General features: G+C 42.3%; 1 protein-coding gene across 1 annotated transcript; it reads left to right on the top strand.

The window, feature by feature from the left end:
• Positions 1–61: 61 nt before the first annotated feature.
• Positions 62–15,636, top strand: ift80 (intraflagellar transport 80 homolog (Chlamydomonas)). Its single transcript, XM_052575752.1, has 20 exons — positions 62–320; positions 393–466; positions 836–1,059; positions 1,409–1,519; positions 3,630–3,698; positions 5,158–5,267; positions 6,165–6,254; positions 7,382–7,519; positions 8,616–8,795; positions 9,359–9,477; positions 9,546–9,620; positions 10,125–10,288; positions 10,899–10,963; positions 11,550–11,685; positions 11,936–12,083; positions 12,293–12,464; positions 14,720–14,809; positions 14,885–15,057; positions 15,131–15,254; positions 15,334–15,636. Exons 2-20 carry the CDS (start codon positions 432–434, stop codon positions 15,442–15,444), a joined length of 2,334 nt encoding a protein of 777 aa, XP_052431712.1. The 5' UTR covers positions 62–320; positions 393–431; the 3' UTR covers positions 15,445–15,636.
• Positions 15,637–23,446: the final 7,810 nt, after the last annotated feature.

Here is a 23,446-nt window from a genome sequence, read left to right on the forward strand (position 1 = left end):
AATATGATTAGAATGAGCTAAGAACATCTCGCGAGAAGTAATGTTGTAGTTGAATGAACTTCATCTCGCGAGATCACGTGGGGCGCAGTTGTCTAATCAGTTTACTCTCTAGTGTACTGCAAAGAAAGCAAACAGTCGGATAACAAACAAGGAGACTGAGACATAATGTTGACGACTAACTTAGCGTTTTCTCAGAAGTGTTCGTCATCACGATAGTCAGAATCCAGATTATTTCGTGGATTCAAAGCGACTTCTTCAGAATTAGCCGGCTAACACTGTGTATGCTAAAGCGTCTCCGTGGCAACGGCGCCTTCCGTCAGGTAAACATGTTTCTGTTCTTCTTCACGATTTTAATGATCGATGATTCAGAGGAGCTTTCTCCTTAAAAACAGATAAACATCCCCTTCCGAGCCTCAGAGGGACGCTGAAGGATGCGGCTGAAAACATCTCTGCTGAAGGAACCCAAACATATCCTTTACATTGATTCCTTACTTCGCATTTCCACCTTTCTATACTCTTTAACTATAACGGCGAACACACTGTCTGTTACACACTCGAGTAAGGATACTCCATACATCACTGATCGCATCTCTTATTATCTGAGGAGTAGGATTGGGACATGACGTGTTTACACACTAACATGGTGTTGTTGTTTTTAAATAAATGTATTTATCATTAAAACATTTAACATTTATTTGGCAACTTTTATTAACTTCTGTTAAGTGACTGAAATGATAAGAAGGCACACATTTTCCATCCGAACTGCACAAATAGAGGAACCCACAGATGCCTGGCAGTAAATGGTTTAGTTGTAGTTGACCCTTGACCCCTGAGCACACAGAGAGCTGGTGAGCTGTGTGGGCTGGACGAGTGCTGATGAGCTGTACTCCTGCAGTGATGACCATCAGATTCTGCGGTGGAACCTGCAGAGCAACGACACCAGTGTGCTGGTCCATCTCCAGGAGCACATCTACCCCCTGGACCTGCACTGGCCCCCCCGCAGCCTGAGCGGCAGGAAGCAGGCTGCGGCCGACAGCTTCGCCCTCACCAGCACTGACGGTGTGTCCAACAAGTCTCTTCTGCCTTTACTTGATCAGAGTACAGCAAACTACAGCAAAGCAGTAAGCTGATCTTCTGAGCTTGACTGCGCTCACATGCTCTTAATAAAGCAGAGGGCAGGGCTATCAATTTTTACATATCATATCATGTGTTCCACACACACACACACACACACACACATTTAGTCGAATGGTCGTTTAGTGCTCTGTTATTCTCATCTAGTATTTTGGAGCAGATTGTGGTGCTTAAAAAATAAAAGTTCTCAAAGGTTTTAAAGATCCGTTCCTGGTTCGCTAAAGAAGTGTGTATGTGTGTGTGTTGTGTGTGTGTGCTCTGATGTGTTGAGCAGGTAAACTCCACCTGGTGTCTAGATCTGGACGTGTAGAGAAGAGCGTGGAGGCCCACAGAGGAGCTGTGCTCGCTGGACGCTGGAATCATGACGGGACGGCTCTCATCACAGGTGCACCCTCACAAGACTCTCTCACATCTGTCTCAGATCCTACAGTGCCTAGCGTTAAACACGGCATGCTCATCGTCACACAAGCTTATCAATAGCACCTTCTAAGCCTTGCCAGTTGAAACATTCAAAACAGTTTAAAGCATCCAAACAGACGTGGACAAACTCATCTGAGAGGTCCCCAAACCCAGCTCTTCTTCTTCAGGGGCGTGGGAAGGTGTTTTAGGTTGGGGGTGCTGTAGCTGCTCACGGGGGGTAAATGTACTAAGTCACAGTCCATGTCCCATTAAAAGCGGTTTTACTCTGATTAGAGCAGACACACTGCACACACATGACCTGCGCTGTCTTTCTGCTGCACTAGCAATAAACCCTTGAGTAGAGAAACCTGTTTGTTAACACAATCACAAGTAGATTTAATCAAATCAACGAGTGAATGACCCACTGCTTTAAAACTGATATCTTTTCAGACACACAGGCACACAAACAAACACATTTAGTGACGTTAAATCTTACTGACAATGACCAGTGGCAGTTTATATTCTGAAATATAATTCTAGGTTGTGTCCTGTGTTTATTAAATCACATTTGGATGTGAATGCTCGTTTTCCTCACATAGATGTAAAACCCTGAGCCTCTCAGGGAGCGTCTCGTGGATCATCTTCACAAGGCTCGGCGTCTAGCTTCATCTGTCTGTAGTTTGCTCAGGTTCAGATTCAGTTGTACTGTATAATGTCATCACAAGCAAGCATAGGCGATTAATCACCAAAGTGCAGATTCATCACGCGCCATGTTCTCACCCAAATAAGATTGGGAAAGCTTGTTAGTGAGTCTGATTGTATTTATTAATTTACTTACAATAAATAACAGCAAAAGATATTAAAATAACTACATTATGTGCATAATTTATTTTGAGTTGAAAACATTATTAATTAACAAATATTTAGTAAAATCTCTTAATCGTCAGGGGGGGCAACGATTGATAATAGTAGGATATTTTGCTAATTGCTTATTGCAAATAATTACAATTATATGCACCTCAGCATTGTAATGCATTATAAACCAGTATGAGTTGAGTGTACGTTTGCCATCTTATTGGGAAAAAAGCCCCCCCTACCCCTACCCTATCCTTACCCAATACTGTATTATCATCTTCTTGAGGATTTTCATCATTTTCATTAATAGTAAATGCTTTTCTGAAGTGATTTGAAAGCAGATTCACATGTTTTGCCCTCTAATCACTCAGTGTGACCGTTGACAGCTGTCTTCTGTAATTACTCGCTGCTGTCAGTGTCCTTAATGTTCATCCAAGAAATGAAATGGGAGAAAACCTCTCGCTGCTCTTTACTGAACTACTTTATAGTTTTAACAAGAATTAATCTATATTTAATGTATACAGTAAAGACTATGAGATGGTATTTCCATGTGATCTGTCAGTTTCTGTACCTGGATACTCATGGTCCAGCGGTAAAGCCCTGTACACCGATCGCTCTGCTTTACTGACACTTCTCTCTCAAAACTTTTATTGGAATAGCATTTTTCTTACAATGCAGCAAACATTTTAAAATATCTTAAAAAATTAAGAAAACACTTTACTTTATTATCATACTTCTGATCATTATAGCAAGGAAACAGATCAGGAATGATAATAATACAGAGGAATGCAGGAAGAGATTGATTCTGCTGGGAGTGAACCGTTGTCTAGCGCTGCGTCTGTGGTCATCTACTGACCTGTAGGACTTCCCTTCATACAGCCCAGACATAACACACATGACATCAGTCAAGCCACTCATCTGGATAGCACTGTTCTTGATCATAGTAGCCCGTGTTTGATAGCAGCTTCACAGGAAGTTACTGTGACAGGAAGTCCTACAGCAGTGTCTGTGATGTGTCTGATAGTCCTGCCGCAGTGCACTGAGTGAGAAAGAGACCAGACTCAGAGTGAACACTCTCAGTCTTATTAACGGTGTTACTATTCAGTTGAACTGGAAGATTAGTTTAGACACTTCTATGAGGCTTTACCTTGCTTATTTAATCTTCAGATAATGACTAATATTTAAGCAGACGGATCAGAGTGTTAATGAGCTCATGTGTTGTGTGTGTGTGTGTGTGTTAGCTGGTGAAGATGGACAGCTGAAGATCTGGTCTAAGAGTGGGATGCTGAGGTCTACTCTGGCCCAACAAGGTACACACACACACACACACACACAGGCACACACACACTCACCCACACACACTCACACAGGACACACACACACACACACACACACACTCACACAGGCACACACACACTCACCCACACACACTCACACAGGACACACAAACACACACACACACACAGGCACACACACACACACACTCACCCACACACACTCACACAGGCACACAGACACTCACCCACACACACTCACACAGGCACTCACACACACACACAGGCACACACACACTCACCCACACACACACACAGGCACACACACACTCACCCACACACACACACACAGGCACACACACACACACACACACACTCACACAGGCACACAGACACCCACACACACTCACACACACACACAGGCACACACACACTCACCCACACACACTCACACAGGCTCACACAGGCACACACACACACACACACACAGGCACACACACACTCACACAGGCACACACACACTCACACACACAGGCACACACACACAGACACACACACACACACACACACGCTCACACGCACACATGGACACACACACACACACACACACTCACTGAATATGGGGTTATGAAATGGAGAATATCTACACTGCAGTTAGTTTGTAATGAGAATATTCTGCTAGTTTCAGAACTCAAAGCTGACAGTTTAAAATCTGACTTCTTGTTCCCTGTTCTCCTGAAACACCTTCCAGCATCTGCTGCGACGGGAAATCATACAGGAACATCTGAGAATGAGTTTGACACACTTAGCTGTTAGTTCACACTCAAACAGACCCAGTGTTTGAGTCAGACAATCTGAAGAACATTTCAGTCATCCACATGTGCTTCCAATCCTGTGTGCCTTTCCTTCTTCTGCAGAACACGAAAGAAAGAAGACAAATCTTACTACATTACTATTAGAGATGTCACAGATGCACATTTTCTATCACGATTTTATCATGCATCATAAATAATTCTAGAATCATTATCTGAATTATTTAAATGTGCAGCATCCACATAAGCTTGTTTTTCATCAACCAGTCATAAATTAGATCTGAGAATGTAAATCTGGTCTGTTTTTAGTCAGGACAGAGACTGCACACAGACTGAATGTGAATGCACTCTCTGACAGCAGGTGGCGCTGATGGAGCAGCAGAGTTCAAACCTACTTAGTGAAATCTTCAGTGCCTCAATTTGATTGGCTGTGAAAATCCGGTGTCTGATTTGAGATATATATACGCAATGAAGTGCTATAAAAATGCCTCTCTCATTCATTCACAGTTTTCCATTACTATAAGACAGCAGCTGTTTGCTCTGTTAAAATAGCAATTATTTCTATTTACACTCAGTGAGAATAGCTGTAGATTATATTTACGCTATGTTAGAATAGCAGGATTTACAGCACTTAATGAATGCAGACGGTCTGTTGTGTGGTGTGTGTGTGATGGTGTGTGCAGGGACTCCGGTGTACTCCGTGGCCTGGGCTCCAGACTCAGGACGGGTTCTGTACACATCAGGTCGACAGCTGGTGATCAAACCACTGCAGCCCAGCGCTAAAGTCCTGCAGGTACAGCGTACACACACACACACACACACACACACACACACACGCACACACACACACACACACACACACACACAGACACGTACGCCATCACACACGCACACACACACACACACACACACACACACACACACGCCATCACAGCTAAGACTTCTGTTCATACACTCAGTTATTCAACATTCACTAGACGTCTGAATCACTGCGAGTGCATTTACCATTGAACAGCCACCAGAGTGTTTCTTTCTGTTTGGTCAGTAAACAAAAACTTATTAGTAAACATAACGTTCTTTTAAAATCTCTGACAAATCTATATTCACTCTGATATCTGTAAGTATTCTATAAAGACAGTCAGCTTGTAAAATCAATGAACATTACTTTTAATTAAATGACATTCTGTGGAAGACGAGATGAAACTAACACACGTTTACAGTTCCTGGGGTTAGCTGGTGATAGTCCTGTCACATGACTCGTGTCAGAAGTAACTCATAATACTGATGAGACTGATGTGACCTTTGACCTCCTGAGCTCAGACCCGGGGGCAGTGTCACTGATGGTGTGTAGAGACAACAGAACACAGATTAGCACAAGTACACATGTGTTCAGGCTGGGCGGTCATATGTAGCTTATATATGCAGTGAAACTGTTCTTCTGCCCTCATCACACACACATCTGTGTGTACACACTGTTGATAAATGATGCAGTTACTGCAGGTCTTTGGGGTTAAACACACACACACACACACACGTGCCAGAGCCAGACGGTGCTGAATGTCTGAATCCAGTCTCACGTCAGATATAATCACAGATGTCCACAGTAAGATCAGATCCACTGAGTGTGTGTGTGTGTGTGTGTGTGTGTGTGTGTGTGTGTGTGTGTGTGTGTGTGTGTGTGTGTGTGCAGTGGAGAGCTCATGACGGGGTCATTCTGAAGGTGGACTGGAGTGCTGTCAATGATCTCATACTGTCAGGAGGAGAAGACTGCAAATATAAGGTAAAGATCAATGTAAACCCTGGGTTTCTGCTGGTCTTCAAAAGTCTGCCCTTCCAAAAATGAAGACCTTAAAGGTCTTAAATCGAAGCAGAAAGCCTCAAACTCGTAATGTTGCATGAATTTCTAAAATGTAATATCCTCACCCTTTTTGTTTTGTTTCCCAACAAAATACAATTATTTAAGCGTCCTTAAAGAGCACCTGTTATGCTCCTTTTTACAAGCTACAGTATTGGTCTTGGGTGTCCCCAGAATGTGTCTGTGAACGTCCAGCTCAGAATTCCCCACAGATCCTTTATTATATCATCTGGAAAATGTCATCTTTGAGGCGTGTCTTAAAAAGAGCTGGTTTGGTGTGGAAATGCAAACAGCTGCAAATTCCCTCCCCTTCTCCTAGGGCGGGGCGATAAATGATTTTATTGATTAATTCAAATGTGTAGTTTACATCGATTTGTTTGAATGAAAATGGGTTTTCTTTTTAACATCCGCTGACGCTCCACTCAGGCTCCTGAGGTTCAGATTGGGCTCAACTCACCCTACAGCAGTTTTACTCGTTACTCATTGCATGGCATTAAATAATACGAGGATATGATCATGCAGTCAATACAGATATTTCATAAAAACATTCAAAACAAGCAGGGCTATAACATGACCCATTAATAAACTCACAGCATGTCTACACCGGACACAAGTGACGTGATCCGACAACAGACAACAGAACTGGACACAAGCCTGCCATCTTGTCTCTTTGGCTTGTTGTTTCTGACTGAACTTTGACCCCACGGGGGGAATCACGATCGCTCCGGCCGGACGGATTACAGTATGTTCAGAGGCATAACATTTCTGTCACGCGCTTGAGGTATTCAGCCAATCACAGCACATCGCACTTTTCAGAACGATGAGCTTTGTGAGAATCGATGCGTTTCAGAAGATGGAGCAAAGAGGAGAAACCATAATAAGCAAGATGTGTAAAATAATGTGCTTTTGAATCTTAAACCGCATAACCACATTTCATTACACCAAATACACCACATAATGTTGTTTTAGCAGCATAATATGAGGCGTTTGACCTGCTGAACTCATGCTGGTGAGTGTCTGAGAGTGTGTGTGTGTGTGTGTGTGTGCTGCAGGTGTGGGACAGCTACGGCCGGATGCTCTTCTCCAGCTCAGCTCATGATTACCCCATCACCTCAGTGGCCTGGGCTCCAGACGGAGAGCTCTTCGCCATGGGCTCCTTCCACACACTCAGACTGTGTGATAAGACCGGGGTAAGACACACACACACACACACACACACACACACACACACAGCCCCCTCAGCTTCACCAGAGACTCTCTATTTCACTTCATCTCACACACCTTTAATGGAGAGGTTCAAGTTTGTTAAAGTTCACACAAACTGCATCTTATTTGATGGTATAGTGAACGACTCATCCATGCACATCCACAGAGGATATTTATTTTTTTATTTCAGCCCCTAATCTTTACTCAAAATCTCATTATGTGATCCTCTGATAAAATGATTTTTCTGGTGAGGTGTGCCACATTTCTCCGTTCATTTAGCCTCTTTCTTCTGCCCTTTATTACAGTCATATATACAGTCTTGAAGTGCTCAAATAAGAAAATAAGAAGTAAAATATTCAGAATGTTATTCTTCAAATCATTAATCACAGCATAATTTATTCAGTTGTAACTGCGTGTAAATGCATTCATGCCATTTCTGAGCTGCATTAAACCGTCTGTGTGATTAACAGCCTAAGAGTATCTTATTATTCTAATAATTACATGTATTGGACATAAAGGATGCATGCATTTAATAACGTTAGAAAACTGCTTCTATAAAGCTGATTGACAAAATGTCCAGAAATTGAGGAATTGTCTTTTACAAACCAAATGTGCACACACTCTGTCACTGTGTGTAATTTCCTACAGTATATGTATTTTGTCAGAAGGTGTGTGTGTGTGTTTATTTGTACACCATATCTGTCCTGTGTGTATAATAGCAGATGTAAGTGAAGCCAGCTGTGCCAGATTTACACAGATCACATCCCTACAGCCTGACAGCATGTGTAGACCCTTGCTGAGTGTGTGTGTGTGTGTGTGTGTGTGTCAAGACAGGCGTATTTAAAGTGTCTGATATAATGGTGCTGATTCAGCACATACATCCACAGGGAGTCATTACAGCACAGCATATATCAGTGACACACACACACACACTTTTCTTAGCACTATTTATCTTTCTTGAGCATAAAGCAGTTGTCAGTGCTTGTCTGCTTGGTCCTGCGGCCTCTGTTTCTGTGTCGTGTGCTTACTCTCTCTCTCTGTGTGTGTGTGTGTGTGTGTGTGTGTCTGTGTGCGCATCAGTGGTCGTACTCCCTGGAGAAGCCCAGCACAGGAAGTCTGTTCAGTCTGGCCTGGTCTGCAGATGGCACTCAGCTGGCCGGAGCCTGTGGGAACGGACAGGTGCTGTTCGCTCATGTGGTAGAGCAGCGCTGGGAGTGGAGGAACTTTGAGATCACACTCACTAAGAGACGCACCATGCAGGTACACACAGACACAGTCTGAGACAGAGATGGAGATCAAGCCTGTGGACGTCTCACACTATTCTACACATTTAACACACACATTCTCACTACTGTAATGCTCCTTTTTACTCACCAGTTTGGTTATTTCCATTTTCTCAGTAATTCTTATTAGATTCTCACTGGTGTAATGAAAAGTACACCTTTAAGTTAGGGAACAGTGACTGAGTCCTTGGCTTTCAGTTGTCCTAATGCAGCTCATAAATATAGCATTATGTGTGCTGAACGTAATAACAAGGCATGGTTTTACTCTCTGCAGCATTAGTAAAGTGCTTTGTGCTGCTCTAAACCCATGTGTGGACCTGTGCTTTCTACAGTACACTCATTCTAGATGAATTCTAGATGTTTTCTGTTGAAAGTAAGCTTTGACTGATTTGTGAAGTTCAGGTGAATTTCCCTGAAGAGTTTAAATGTGTTCAGAGCAGTGAGCATCATGTTGCAGGTGATTGTGGCAGCACACGTGCTTTAATCTTGGAAATGCATCTTCAGGGTCAGTGATCATGAGTCGGTGTGTTTGTTTCTCAGGTCAGAAACGTGCTGAATGATGCAGTGGATGTCCTGGAGTTCAGAGATCGGGTCATCAAAGCCTCACTGGCTCACGGTCATCTGGTGGTCACCACCTCTCTGCAGTGTTACGTCTACAGGTGTGTGTCCTATCACTCCTCCATCAGTCCGTCTGTGCCCGCTCTGACGCGCTCTTGTGCTGTTTCAGTGCTAAGAACTGGAACACGCCGCTGATCTTTGACCTGAAGGAGGGAACGGTCAGTCTCATCGTGCAGGCCGAGAGGTGAGGAACACACCCCTATATCAGCCTTTTAGCAGATGTGTCTATTATATTAGAATATTTTTTCTTTTGTTTTGGATTTTAATTACTTAAAACTAAATTGGCTATGCAATGAAAATAGTAATAGTAAAAATATTGAATGTAGTTTATTTATTATGAATAAAGACAGCTTTTAAATCCCTTAATGTTAATTCTGATGTCTTCAACAGGCATCATATTTTTATGATGTGCTTAAAACCCATAAAAATGAATAGACCCTGCAGTCATGTGTTCTGCACATCAGCTCTCAAGCTTAAACAACATGCTTTCTTTTCATCTTCTTCTATGGTTATTTGCTGTTAGACAAACCAAATGAAAGTCTAGTTTAAACAAATAAACATGATTTTGATCGGTGCATGTTTCTCAGAGTCTCTTCAGCAGGTGGAGCTTGATTCAGAGTTATTCTGGAGGACTATGATGTGTTCTCTCTCCCTCACACACACACACACATACACACACTCTGTGCAGGCACTTTCTGTTGGTGGATGGAGCAGAGCTGTTTGTGTACTCGTATGAGGGCCGTTTGGTGTCGTCTCCCAAGAGTCCCGGGTTGAGGATGGACATCCTGAGCTCTCAGTCCATCTCTCTGAGCAACGACAGCATCGCCATACGAGACACGAGCGATGAACGAGGTGCTGACTGACACACACACACACACACACACACACCAGTGCATCTCCATCAACACACGAGTATCCTCCAGCGTCCCAGAGACATGTCCTCAGCCTGTGTTCAGTCAGACAGCTTGTACTATATACAGCGGCTCAAATAAGTATTGAACACAGCACAATTTTTCCAGTAAATATATTTCTAAAGGTGCTGCTGACATCAATAACAACCAAAGTAATCCACATATACAGAGAAATCGAAGTTCTGTGTAATAAAATGTAATGATACAGGGAAATGTGTTCAATACTTTGTTGTTGCTGCAGCTGTAGGAGGAACTGGTGGCATGCTTTGCTCAGGTGTGGTTTTGGTCTATGAACTCTGACCTTTAGTTCTTGATTTCTATTGGATTCCAGTCAGGTGATTGGCTGGTCATTCTAGCAGCTTTATGTTCTTTCTCTGAGAGTTTCTTGGCTGTGTTTGGGATCATTGTCTTGCTGAAATGTCCAGCCTGGTTCCATCTTCATCATCCTGGTACTGTAGGTGCTGGACTGAACCAGATAAATGTCATTTCCACTACGAGGGGCAGGTGTGTTATAATGTGATCAGTCACAGGGTCTTCCTTCTCTCCTCCAGTCATCTTTCTGTTCGAGGCTCAGACAGGAAAAGCCATTGGTGATGGCAAACCTTTGACCCACAAGGTACACACACACACTCACTCACACACACACACAGACACACACTCACTAACACACACACAAACACACTCACTCACACACACACACACACTCACTTACTTGTTGATTCAACATTGCATAAATTATGACTGTATGTTTTTAATTTAGGTTTAACATCTATATATTATAATTTCAAATATGAAATTATTTTTCAAAATAAAAGGATTCTCTGAATATGAAAGTAAAAGCTAACGAGTGAGTCATTGAATCATTGATTCATCTGATTTGTTCTAACAGCTGAATCATTCAGACATCTGAGATCACACACTTCCCTGCTGTATAGTACACAAAACACTGTGTGTGTGACCAGAGAAATATGACAGATTTCACAGTAGTCATAGTATACTGCTCCCCGTGTGATTCTCTGCATACTTTACTGTCCCAGATTACTTTCCTACTATAAACAACATACTCTGTTTGTGGTTGTAAAGTTATCACTTATTCTAAAAAGATCCTACATGAGAGAGTGTGATTTTCGTGGAGATTAACGAGCAGTGTTTGGTCTTGTAGTGTAGTGTCGGATCAGGGATGATCATGTGTCTGTGTTCAGATAGAGGTGGTGTTCGTCGCGCTGGATCAGTGTGGCTCGTCCAGTGACAGAAGGATCGCACTGATCGATAAGAACCGTGACCTCTACCTGACCTCTGTGAGGAAGCTGGGCCGAGCACACAGCATGCACAAGATCGGTGAGAGTTCAGTCAGGCGTCTGTGTTAAAGTCTGCTTCTGATCTGATCTGTGTGTGATCTGTGTGATCTGTGTGTGTGTGATCTGTGTGTGATCTGTGTGTGTGTGTGATTTGTGTGTGTGTGATCTGATCTGTGTGTGATCTGTGTGTGATCTGTGTGATCTGTGTGTGTGTGATCTGTGTGTGATCTGTGTGTGTGTGTGATTTGTGTGTGTGTGATCTGATCTGTGTGTGATCTGTGTGATCTCAGGGTCGATGGTGGACACTATGGCCTGGAACGACTCGGCTAACATCCTGTGTGGGATCCAGGACAGCCGCTTCACGGTCTGGTATTATCCTAGCGTGGTGTTTGTGGACAAAGACCTGCTGCCCAAAACCATCTTCAGCAGAGACAGCAGGTACACACTCACTGCAGCACAGAGACGCAGGAAACACCTGCTTATACACAGATATATTTATATGAGCGACCAGCACAGTATGAACGTCTGGTCAGATATTCATGTTCATATGGAGCAAAATGAAATGAAGTAAGCAGAATGGTCTGAATAGAAATGCTTAGAAACTCTTCTGAGAGCTGATCAGTGTGTGTCTGTGTGTGTGTGTGCAGTGAGTTCAGCCGTCCTCCTCAGATGGTGAGCTATGAGGGCAGTCAGGTGACGGTCAGACGGGTGGACGGCTCTCTGGTGCGCAGCGCTGTGTCCCCGTACCCCAGCTTACTGCACGAGTACACCGGCAGCGGCCGCTGGGAGGACGCTCTCCGCATCTGCCGCTTCGCCAAGGTCAGAGGTCACACACACTCACTAAACATCTCAGAGCTAAAACAGAGCACATGCACCACCAGTCAGAAGGGTTTGAACTAGTGCTGCAACGACGCGTCACACTGTTTGTTTACATCTCGCGTAATGACATACTGGGAATGGAGAAAGTTTTTATCTTCACAAAACCGATATGGTGTACCACGGCAGCACAACTGTGATGCGCGAGCACCTCAGAGCAAAACATCTTGGTGCTCTCCGGTGTTACGGTTTAACTGGTTACCGTGTGATCTGGTGACCAACTTCCTGCTTCAGGTGAGGTCTGATATTCTTGTGCTTGCGGCATTCTGACAAGTTTAGATGTTTTTAACTCGATGCGGTGCAGATGCGCCTGGAAAAAACGACCGTGTCGCTTCCATTATGAGCGAGCATATCGCGCGCCTACATTGGAGATGACGAACTTGAATTTTGTATTCTATCTACTTGTTTTCTTTGTGTGTGTGTGTGTGTGTGTGTGTGTGTGTTTTATATACATATGTATAAAACAAAACAAAAAGCCCTTGCTCCATGTGCTGTGTTAAGATGAGTCTTGTTATAGCACTCTTTTGTTGATCTGATATCTTTCGTTCTCTTCATTTGTAAGTGGCTTTGGATAAAAGCATCTGCCAAACTACTACATGTAAAGTAAATGTAAAATACAGCTTAAGTAGTAACATTGTGAAATGATTTCACTATTTAAAATAACTGCTTTGTATCTGAACATATTTTAAACTGTAATTGATTGCTTTGGTCAAAGCTTTCCGTGTTCAGAGACTGTTGGCTAGTGTCACACACCAGACATCTGAACACTTGACCATACACACATGCTTTAGCACTTCACATAAAGCTCATGTAATACGAGAAACTGAGAAACAAACCTATGTCCACACCGTTAATAATGATAGCAGCAGAAACATACCGATTCATGTTATTTAACAACATGAGCCAGGAGAACCAGACACGCTATCATAACTGCTTAGGCTAATATCTTAAACAACATCATAATGGTATACTAGATCATCAGTGTCTTACCTTTATAGCATCAACACGTCTTTAAAATCTTATAGTTTATCTTATATCTACATCTGTGCAGTTAAACTCACTTTAAAGGTTCATTTCTCATTCGTGAACTCTACATGAAGAGATGTGCATAAAAATGTCTCTCTTGGGGGAAAATAAAGACTTTTTAAGATGAAAATGGCATGACATGACCATAATAACCAGGAGATGGCAGCAGAGGATCAAGCATCGGCTCCAGCTCAACACCTAGATCTTCACATTTACTATAAAGTTTAGTACTATGAAATATTAATGGTATAACAATTAAATAATGCAATAATAGTTTGAAACTATATTTTAATTGAATTGAATAACCACATATGTAAATTGTATCGTTAGCTGTAAGCTGCTGAATATATTCAGTCTTGTTAGTCTTCATGCACAGCTCCGTTCTGACATCATCTCCATCAGAGCAGTGATTCACAGCATGATTGAACAGATTCACTGTGTGTGTGTGTGTGTGTGTGTGTGTGTGTGTGTGTGTGTGTGTGTGCGTGCGTGTGTGTGTGTGTGCGCGCGTGCGTGTGCGTGTGTGTGTGTGCGCGTGCGTGTGTGTTTGTGCGTGTGTGTGTGTGCGTGTGCGTGTGAGTGTGTGTGATGAGGAGGTATGTGTCTGTCTGTCTCTGGTTTGTGAGGTCTTCTTCTCTTCCTCTGTGTGTGTGTGTGTGTGTGACTCCAGCAGAGGGCAGCGGTTAATAACACACAGGAATACTCTAATAATACTGCAGTCACACTAGTGCACTAACAGGGCAGAGCCACACTTCACTAATATACAACTAAACTACAACTGAAGCATTAAAGAGCTGTTAAGATTCATTATGAAGAAGGTTTGAACGCAGTAATCTGTGTCCCTTTAAAAATACACTTCTGTTGATGTTTGTTATAATACATTCATGGTCATTTATACAGCTTGAAATGTTACAGATATATACGTATATATTTGATCAAATGAACATTAACAGAAATTATGAATCTAATGTAGAGTAATGGTCATCATTCATTTGTGATAGACCAGGATGAAGTCTTCCTTGAACTTGAACCGGTCTGGGGATCGTAGTGGTGTCAGATATTCACCACAGACCTGATGCTAGATGATGATGACAGAAGCACTCTGACCAGCAGACTAGCGCTGGTTCATCAGTCCTGTACAGAGATGTGTCTGAAGAGGTTGTGTCTTACAGGATCAGACGCTCTGGTCGTGTCTGGCCGGTCTGGCGATGGCCAATAGAGAGCTGAGCACAGCAGAAGTGGCGTACGCAGCTATAGGAGAGGTGAATCTGCCCAGAGGATATCTCTCATCACTGTCTCCTCTCCGTCTCTATAACGCTGGTCTCTGTCTCTGCTAGATTGATAAAGTGCAGTACATCAACTTCATCAGGGATCTTCCGTCCAGAGACTCGTGTGTGGCTCACATGCTGCTCTTCAGTGGACACGTGCAGGAGGCCGAAGCCACTCTACTGCAGGCCAACCTCATCTACCACGCCATCCAGATACACATCACCCTCTACAACTGGGACAGGTGCGACGGCGCGACGCTGTGTGTGTGTGTGTGTGTGTGTGTGTGTGTGCCGCTCACGCCTGTCTCTCCGCAGGGCTCTGGAGCTGGCGGTCAAGCACAAAACTCACGTGGACACAGTGCTCGCTCACAGACAGAAGTTCCTGCAGGACTTTGGGAAGCAGGAAACCAACAAGAGATTCCTGCAGTACTCTGAGGGAGTAAGACATGTTCAGACTGTGTGTAAACCAGTCTCCTCTCTATAGCGCTTTATTGTTTCTGTCTCCTGCTTCTGTTCAGGTGGAAGTGGACTGGGAGAAAATACAGGCTAAAATTGAAATGGAGTTTGCCATGGAGCGGGAGAAAGCAGCCAGCTCATCCGTCAGGAGCAGTGTTTCCGTTCGCAGATGAACACACACCTGTGATGTAGTGCAGGAGAACTGAGGCCTGGATTACACCTGTCAGCTCCAGCTGAACACTGCGCATCATGTCTAGTTCAGCTGATATTCATATATCATTTCATCAAGATTTTGTAACAAGAATTCAGTTTTATTGTAAAAGCTTGATTTATGTTTATTCAATAAATGCATATTTGAAATAAAACATCCATTTGTGAGTGAACAACATGAATTTTTAGTGATACGACACAGATGAAACACCTACTCATTTATAGTTCAGCCACTGGCAACTATTCAGATCATAATCCGTGAATATGAATCCATAGAGCACTGTTGTGCAGTGGGCGTCCCAAGTTCAATTCACAGCTCGTGGACCTTTCCTGATCCTGCCCACACACACTTCACTTCCTGTCTGCTCTAAAAATGGCAAAAATATATCTTAAAGAAAGAAAGAAATATGAAATGCAGTTCCACAATGAGCATGTGTTAGAGCAGAGGGAAAGCAGGCAAAGCTTCTCTGTGGTCTGGGATACATTTGGAACTAATAGCAATGCAATGTAATGTCTTTACATCCATTTTTGTGCCCCCTTTGTGTAACCCTTCACCAGCCATTGACAGAATTTCCCAGCATTCAGTGTTTTTGTTATGATATGGTGGGAGGTGCTATGTTTCGAAAGAGTACTGAACATCTGAATCAAAACACAGCAAAGAAGCAGAAACATGTGATTGATTTAGGACTGTGAAGCTCTGGGGGTGTTGATGAAGCGTTAGATACAGATCTCATTCATGGGGGACTCATTCACGAAACACGAGCAGAACACATGTTTGTGTAACGTTTAGGGCTGGACCAGAATATTCGATTATTCTAATATGTGTTTGATGGGTTGGCATTCAATTTTACATTTTGAGATTCGAATACCCTTCTTTTTCTTTTTTCTCGAGTATATAAGCCCTGCCTGCACGTGTTCTGTAGTTTATTAAAGATTGAGTCATTCTGAATGTGTTGCGTGTCCATATTGCACCAAGATGAATCGCTGCACTCCCTTGTGTCCGCAGCATAATAATAACTTGACATAATAAACTGCAAACAGACAGACTCACAGAGATTTGCCTTTATTACACCGTGTCTACACTTGATGGGACAGCTGTCATGTGTTACAGAATCAGAATCAACTATAGATCACACTCGTTATTCATTACAAGCACTCGATGATGGTTTAAAGTGGGTTTTAAGCAAATACATTAATAACTACAAACATACCTTTTCAAGTGTAGCTTGATGCTAATTGTACCTCTATTTTTAATTTAGGATGTATTCTTGTAAGTATTGATAGTTTGTGTTTTTGGTGTAGAACCAAACTTTATTTATTTATCTCAAATTAATGCTGTATATCGAGCAGTGGATGAAGTTAAATCCATAAACGAGATGCAAATCTGAGGAAAAATGCATTGCTGGTTGGTGGTGGTCGTGCATGCGTGAATCAACAGATCAGTCGTTTCATGCCCGGTCTGAAAGCACCATTTGTCTGTGATTCACCTTACTTTGTCTCATCGCGTTCAGTGTAAAACAGCTTTACATCGTCTTCACTCCTGCCGTGATAGTTAGTCCAGACTACTGGGCCCTGGGTGTGTATCCTGTACCATCCTCCTGGGCTCTGGACAAACATTAAACCCTCTGGCACCTGCAAACCTGTGTTAATGTCCCTGTGTGGCTCAGGAAGTTCAGTGCTTCATCTGAGGATATCCACTTCAGTGTCTCCATATGGCCTTGCCATCTTCCGGCCGGTGAGCTCCTTCCTCTGCTCGTCCCCCGCTGCCGTTGGTCTCATCAAGGGGTGTGGTTCATCTCAGACCTCCCAGCATCTGTGTCCTGTTTGTGGCGGACCTTCTCCAAAGCCTGTCATCTGGTGCAGATGAAGAGACCACAGAGCTGTCATTCTTCAACACATAAAGTTCATATTTTCTGCCGGTTTGGTTCATCACCTAGGGTCTGAAGTTCCTTTCCTGTGGGTTTCTCACCTGTATCTTCACCCTGTTGATCTCCTTCATCTGTTCTCCTGTGTATGTTCCAGTTCTCTGCTAAAGTGTCTATCAACTTCAGCGTTTGCTGTTTGTGATCTCCTCATGTTCCCATTTGCCTCTGCAGACAGAGACTGGGTTAAGAGCCTGCATTGCATTGTTCTTCAGTATCCTCACCTGTATTGTCAGTTCTCAAACTGTTCAGTAATGCCCTGTAGTTGAGTTCATCCAATGTAAAAAAAAAATAATAATATTTTAACCCTTGGTGTTCATAACCAATATCTGCTAATGCTCTTTTATCGTTTTTCACTGTAAAGTACATGGTAAATCAAGAACAAATTTATATTAGCTTGAAAAAGCCTATTGAGTTTTAAAGGGGGGGGGGGGGGGGGTGAAATTATATTCATAAGAGAAAGATAGTCTGTACCGATTTTTCCCGGAAAAACACGAGCGGCTAGAGGCGTGACGTGTGGGCGGAGCTAAAGAATCACGAGCGCGAATAGGCTTTTGCGTTGAGAGCATGTGGAAGCTGTGACATTACCTTGAGGGAAAACCCATCATCCAAAACAAACCATGGCTTACAGTCAGATTCAGCCGTTTATTTATGATCCAGAATCAGATCCAGAGACTGAAACTGAACGAGAGCAGCAGCAACGACTCGCTCCGAGCGGGGCTCGAACCCTGGTCTCTGGCATGGGAGGGGACGCACTAACAAGGAGGCAGAGATATTTGAAGCAGTTTTACTCACTGCCTGCGGTTCCAACACACGATCGTGACCCTTTTTACTTGGGATTGCATCATCCTTAAGAAATAAACGATACGCAAATCCGTCGTCAAACTGGGCCTTGTTAGTAAAACAAGCATCTTCGAAATGCAGGGAACAAACACAAACACTTGCACAACTCCGTTGATGCTCTGTAAAAATAAACTCCATCCACTGGTCCCTTAATGCTGTTTCTCTTTTGGTAATCTGTGCAGGGTTGTCTTGCCCTGGCAACCAAAAACACACTCCTTTTGTGACATTTGGCGACGCTCTCGCTCTGATCAGTGAAGTCTGTTGTGCTCTCAGTGCTCTGCTATACGGGAGCGCGCTCTTCCGGCAGAAGTGCCTCAGGACACATATAAGGAAATTCTGCTCCATCTAACGTCACACAGAGCCATACACGAAAAAAACTTTCCCAAACTTGTGACAAACCGGAAGGAGTATTTTGGGAACAAAAATACTTGTTCAAACGTACAACTTAATTTTTGAAACTTTGTCCATGTTTAGCATGGGGATCCAACTCTTTAACAGTGTAAAAAACTCACCCCCCCCCCCCCTTTAAGTGTTTTGAAAAGCTTGAAGTTTAAAAAATCTTGAAATTTGAAGTGTGTTGAATGGTTTATAACAGAGGCAGAGCTTGCATCAGAACTCTTTACTCTCATGTACACAAAACAGATTCTGTATTCATCAAAAAGAGTCAGAAATGCAAGAAAATACGAACGCTTTGTATAAATACACTTTTTTATCACATTATGTCTTTGCTGCTAACCTTAAAGTTAGATTCCAACATACAAAAAGACAAATGACTGGTTTTCTGCATTTCATGTTTTAGTTTTTTGCACTTCTGATATCCAGAAATGCATCTGAAAGGTGTGTTCGTGTCTGTTGATGGTGAATTAGGCTGGCCAACACAGTCTCGTGACAATTTCTGACAATCTTAGGACAAGTTTTGGCATATTGGCAGTGAATTTGTACAATCTCATACATTTTCACGCGGAGACCTGCCCACGCCCCAACAAGGATTAGATTTAAGGGAGGGGGCTGCTTTATACTTACTTTTATTACAAATCATATGTTTCACCACAAATCATTTCCAGAGTCTTAACGGAGACATTGAGTGTCTGAACCTCACGCTGAGCTTGTGGAAAGGATAAAACTGAAATTGTTTGTCAGGATAACATTTATGTAACATGTCAAAAGAACTGTAAAATCTGTGGTGATCTCATAAACTGTGCTTTTAAACTTAAAGTAACGTTAAAAACATTTTTTCAGTTGTACCATGTGCATTTATCATTTTCATTTGTCTCTGAGCAGACCATCTCTTTCTCATTTCTGATTATGTGCACACAGTAAGCACAATAAGACCAGCAATTAAATGAAAATTGTTACTAACACATTTCTGCACATAACTGGCACTGTCTAGGACTGGATATTTCAAAACACTTACTTTAGGAGCCAAACCTGAATGTAAAAATGTCTTGAAAAGTGCACAGCTGCTGAAGACACATGGGATGCATTATTGTGGACGCATCAGCTGTTACAGAATCAAGTCAAACATAATGAGTGGACTATATAGAGTTTATGGGTCTTCTAGATGTGTGCAATGTTGCTCGTCTTTCCTCTATCGCTCCTGTGTTTGAGTTCAGATTGTCTCCATCCACCTCCATCATGATCTCCTCATAAGTGGGCAGATAGTTCACCTCCTCGTATGTGGGAAGCATCAGCACCGGAGAGCTGAAGTCCCCTGTGAGAGAGTCCTGGGACGCGTGTCCATGCAGAAGTGATGGCTCCTCGGGCGTCTGACGGCGAGGACGGGGACATACGAGCCGCTGAATGAAGTAACCCACCACGAAGAGCAAGAGCAGGATCAGCAGTCCCGACAGCTTACGGACCAACCATTCCAGATTGTCCAGGAAAGAGTGCAGAGGGAGTTGATGGATGGACGTGATGCTGCTGCTGTTTCGTGTGCAGCATCGCTGGTCTTCATCACACTGGATCTCTGCACAACTGCGCACAGCCTCGCAGGAGAAGCTCATTAACCCAGACGCAACACTCAGCCATGTCCTTGTTCTCATGCTTGTACCATCAAGCGGTTCAGTGAAGGTGCAGTCTGTTACAGTCTAACACAAAATATAATCCGAGATATTTAGTTTCTGATCTTATCTCTTCATATAGCACACTGGAGCAACAATCCCGGACGAGCCCCCATCGGATGTTTGGAGATAAGAGTTCTGCCACTCACTTATTGGAAATGAAAATGACAGATCAATGTAATAAAATCACTCTCTTCCTGTCATGAGGTAATGTCATTGTCTTTCAGTCAGTTTGGTTCAGTTTTCATCCCACTGTTGCTCATAATTCACATCCTCAGAATGGAGCAGGCGACCTCAGAAGCCACCTGATTAAAAATTCATGGCACTGTTTCTCTGTGGGTTTCAATGGACCCATTATAACCAGAACCAACTCAAACTAAACACTCCTCCTGATGCTCTCGCACGGGAGGCTGTGTTTGCTGTAAAGAACCCAAAATATGTTTTAGATGATACAGTTCATGTTACAGGGTAACAAGATTAGTGAGGACTGAGTAATACAGATGCTATTGTTTCTGGAGCTTCCTCTAATTACAGGTCAGTATCTGTGCTGTGTGCTACTTTTATTATTTCTTGTACATCTGGCTAGGTTTTTGTATGTTTGTTTTTCAAACAATTAATAAACTCTGGCTCATAATTATTTGTGCTAGGCACATGAATGATTTCTCAAATAATGTGTGTTGACGACAAGAAATCAGGTGAAAAATACCTTCACACAATACACTCAAAGACTAAACAAGTGTGGTAAACAAACAGACAACCACCCTACCTAGTTGTTGTTGTTGCTTTTGCAAGTAATTATAGTAATATGTAACATGGGTGCTGTAATGTAGTGTAGAATACAACCTATAAAATGTCTCAATGAAACCTCAGTGAAATAGGCAAATGCCTTTCCATGTCTACTATGTGGATAAATCTGTATTTTAAGTATTTACATTTGTGGTACCATGTAAGGTCTTTACAAAAAAGTGTGCTTGACAGAATTGGTTTTATGTACTAAATTGTATTATGGGCCTAGAAAAGGCAGAATGAATGTGCAATATACATTTACCAAAGTCTGCTTGTAAGGCTGCAGTCGATATTCACTTCTCATAAATAGAGCAAATGTCCAATTGGTCAAATGTGATTACTGGAGCATTATGCCATAAAATACACTGGAACAGAGACAAGTTGGCCAGCCAGATTCATGAGGGATCATGTTTCTCACTGCAATCACTCTCATTTACTGAAATGTGATGCGTGGTGTCATTAGTAAAACACTGAAATACGTTTGCTGACAGGGACTGCTGATGTATGTTTCAATGGCCACTTCTTCATTCTGCCTTTTAATGCACTAATGAACAAATCATGATAGATAAAGATTTTTCTTCTGTTCTTCAAAGATAGTGTCACTGTGTGTGATTGATGACAGCCTTTGTGCACTTGTTTCCTGTCTGTCCTGCTGCAGAGTGGTTTGTGATTGTAGGTCCACTTTTCTGTTGAATCTTATTATCACTCTCTGTGGTTTAAAGTGATCAAATATCACTTAATTCCCACCTTATTTCTGATAATATCAAACTCATTATATTAAATATCAAACTAATCTGATTAATTTGATCATTCTCTTTTATTCAAAAACTGCGCATGCAGCGTGTTAGCATTCATTAGCTGGATAGCTTGGCATTGGGATTTCCATTCACGTCTATCACTGTTTTTCTTTCTTTTTAAGTTCATCAAACAACAGTGGTAGCCAGATCATTCATCAATCATGTTGAATAATGTCTTCTCCTGCAATGAGGGATTCACATGTGATAAATGCAAGGAAATAATTAAGCTGACAGAGAAGATTTCAGAATTAGAGACATGCATCCAATTGATGCTAATGATGTTCGACTTCGCCAGTCAAAGATCACTAAAAATAACTTTAAAGAGGTGTGTGAACTTGCAAGCACGATGTCAGACACTGTAATATGCTCTGGTCCCCTCCCTGCTTACCGTGGTGATGAGATGCATAGCAGATTGTCATCACTCAATGGCTGGATGTCTAAGTGGTGCCCACAGAATAACATAGGTTTCATAGACAATTGGACGAGCTTTTGGGGCAGACCTGACCTGTTTAAAAGAGATGGTCTTCATCCCTCCTGGGGTGGCGCCACTCTTCTCTCTAGAAATATGGCACATAGTCTTAGTGTTTATACTTGACTAACTGGGGCCCAGGTCAGGAAGCAGACAGACTGGCTAAACCGACCGTCTGCTAGCTGCCTCCCGTCACAGAGGTCAGTTAATTCTCAGCACATAGAGACTCTTTCACCTAGATATCACACTATAGAGACTGTGTCTGTTCCCCCAACTAGAAAATACAAAAAACGTCCAAACCAAGTTAAGATTAACAATTTAATTGAGGTTCAACAAACAAAAAAACAGATGCAATATGGATAAATAAAATATAAAGCTAGGCCTATTGAATATCAATCTGTGTTTTACGAAAGCACTTTTTGTAAATAATGTGATCACTGATCATAAGCTATATGTGCTCTGTTGTCCAGAAACCTGGCTAAAACCTGATAATTACATTATTTTTAAATGAGTCTACCCCCCAAGATTATTGTTATAAACAGGACCCACGTCCAAAAGGTAAAGGGGAAGGTGTTGCTTCAATCTATAACAATGCTTTCAGTATTTATCAGAAGGCGTGCTTAAGGTAAAACTTGTTTTAAGTAACATAACATTATCCAGAGAAACAAGTGTTAATGATAAATCCCCTGTGATGTTTGTACTGGCTACTGTATACAGGCCACCAAGGCACCATTCAGACTTACTTAAATAATTTGCTGATTTTCTATCCAAGTTTGTACTGGCTGCAGATGAAGAACTTCAATGAAGTTTTAATTCTTGGTGATTTTAATATCAAGCTAAGCTCCTAAAAGAGGTGCTTCTAGAAGTCATGGATCCTCTTATGAATATTATTAATTCATCATTGTCATTAGAATATGTCCCCAAAACCTTCAAACTGGCTGTTATTAAGCCTCAACTAAAAAAAACTGAACTTGACCCCAAAGAACTAGTTTCTAGATTTGATCTAGAATCTTCCTTTTCTATACAAGATACTATAAAAGGAAGTATCCTCTCAATTATGTTCCTTCTTAGAGAAAAATTGTATCTGT

The sequence above is a fragment of the Carassius gibelio genome, chromosome B15 (assembly GCF_023724105.1).
Source record: "Carassius gibelio isolate Cgi1373 ecotype wild population from Czech Republic chromosome B15, carGib1.2-hapl.c, whole genome shotgun sequence".
Lineage (NCBI taxonomy): Eukaryota > Metazoa > Chordata > Actinopteri > Cypriniformes > Cyprinidae > Carassius > Carassius gibelio.

Bases quoted from the DNA above. Each gene is read 5' to 3' on its own strand.
- ift80 (XM_052575752.1), top strand. From the start codon at position 432: ATGCGGCTGAAAACATCTCTGCTGAAGGAACCCAA. The intron at 12,084-12,292 runs GTACACACTCAC...GTGTGTGTGCAG, and splicing joins ATCTTCAGCAGAGACAGCAG to TGAGTTCAGCCGTCCTCCTC. The intron at 15,058-15,130 runs GTGCGACGGCGC...GTCTCTCCGCAG, and splicing joins ACCCTCTACAACTGGGACAG to GGCTCTGGAGCTGGCGGTCA.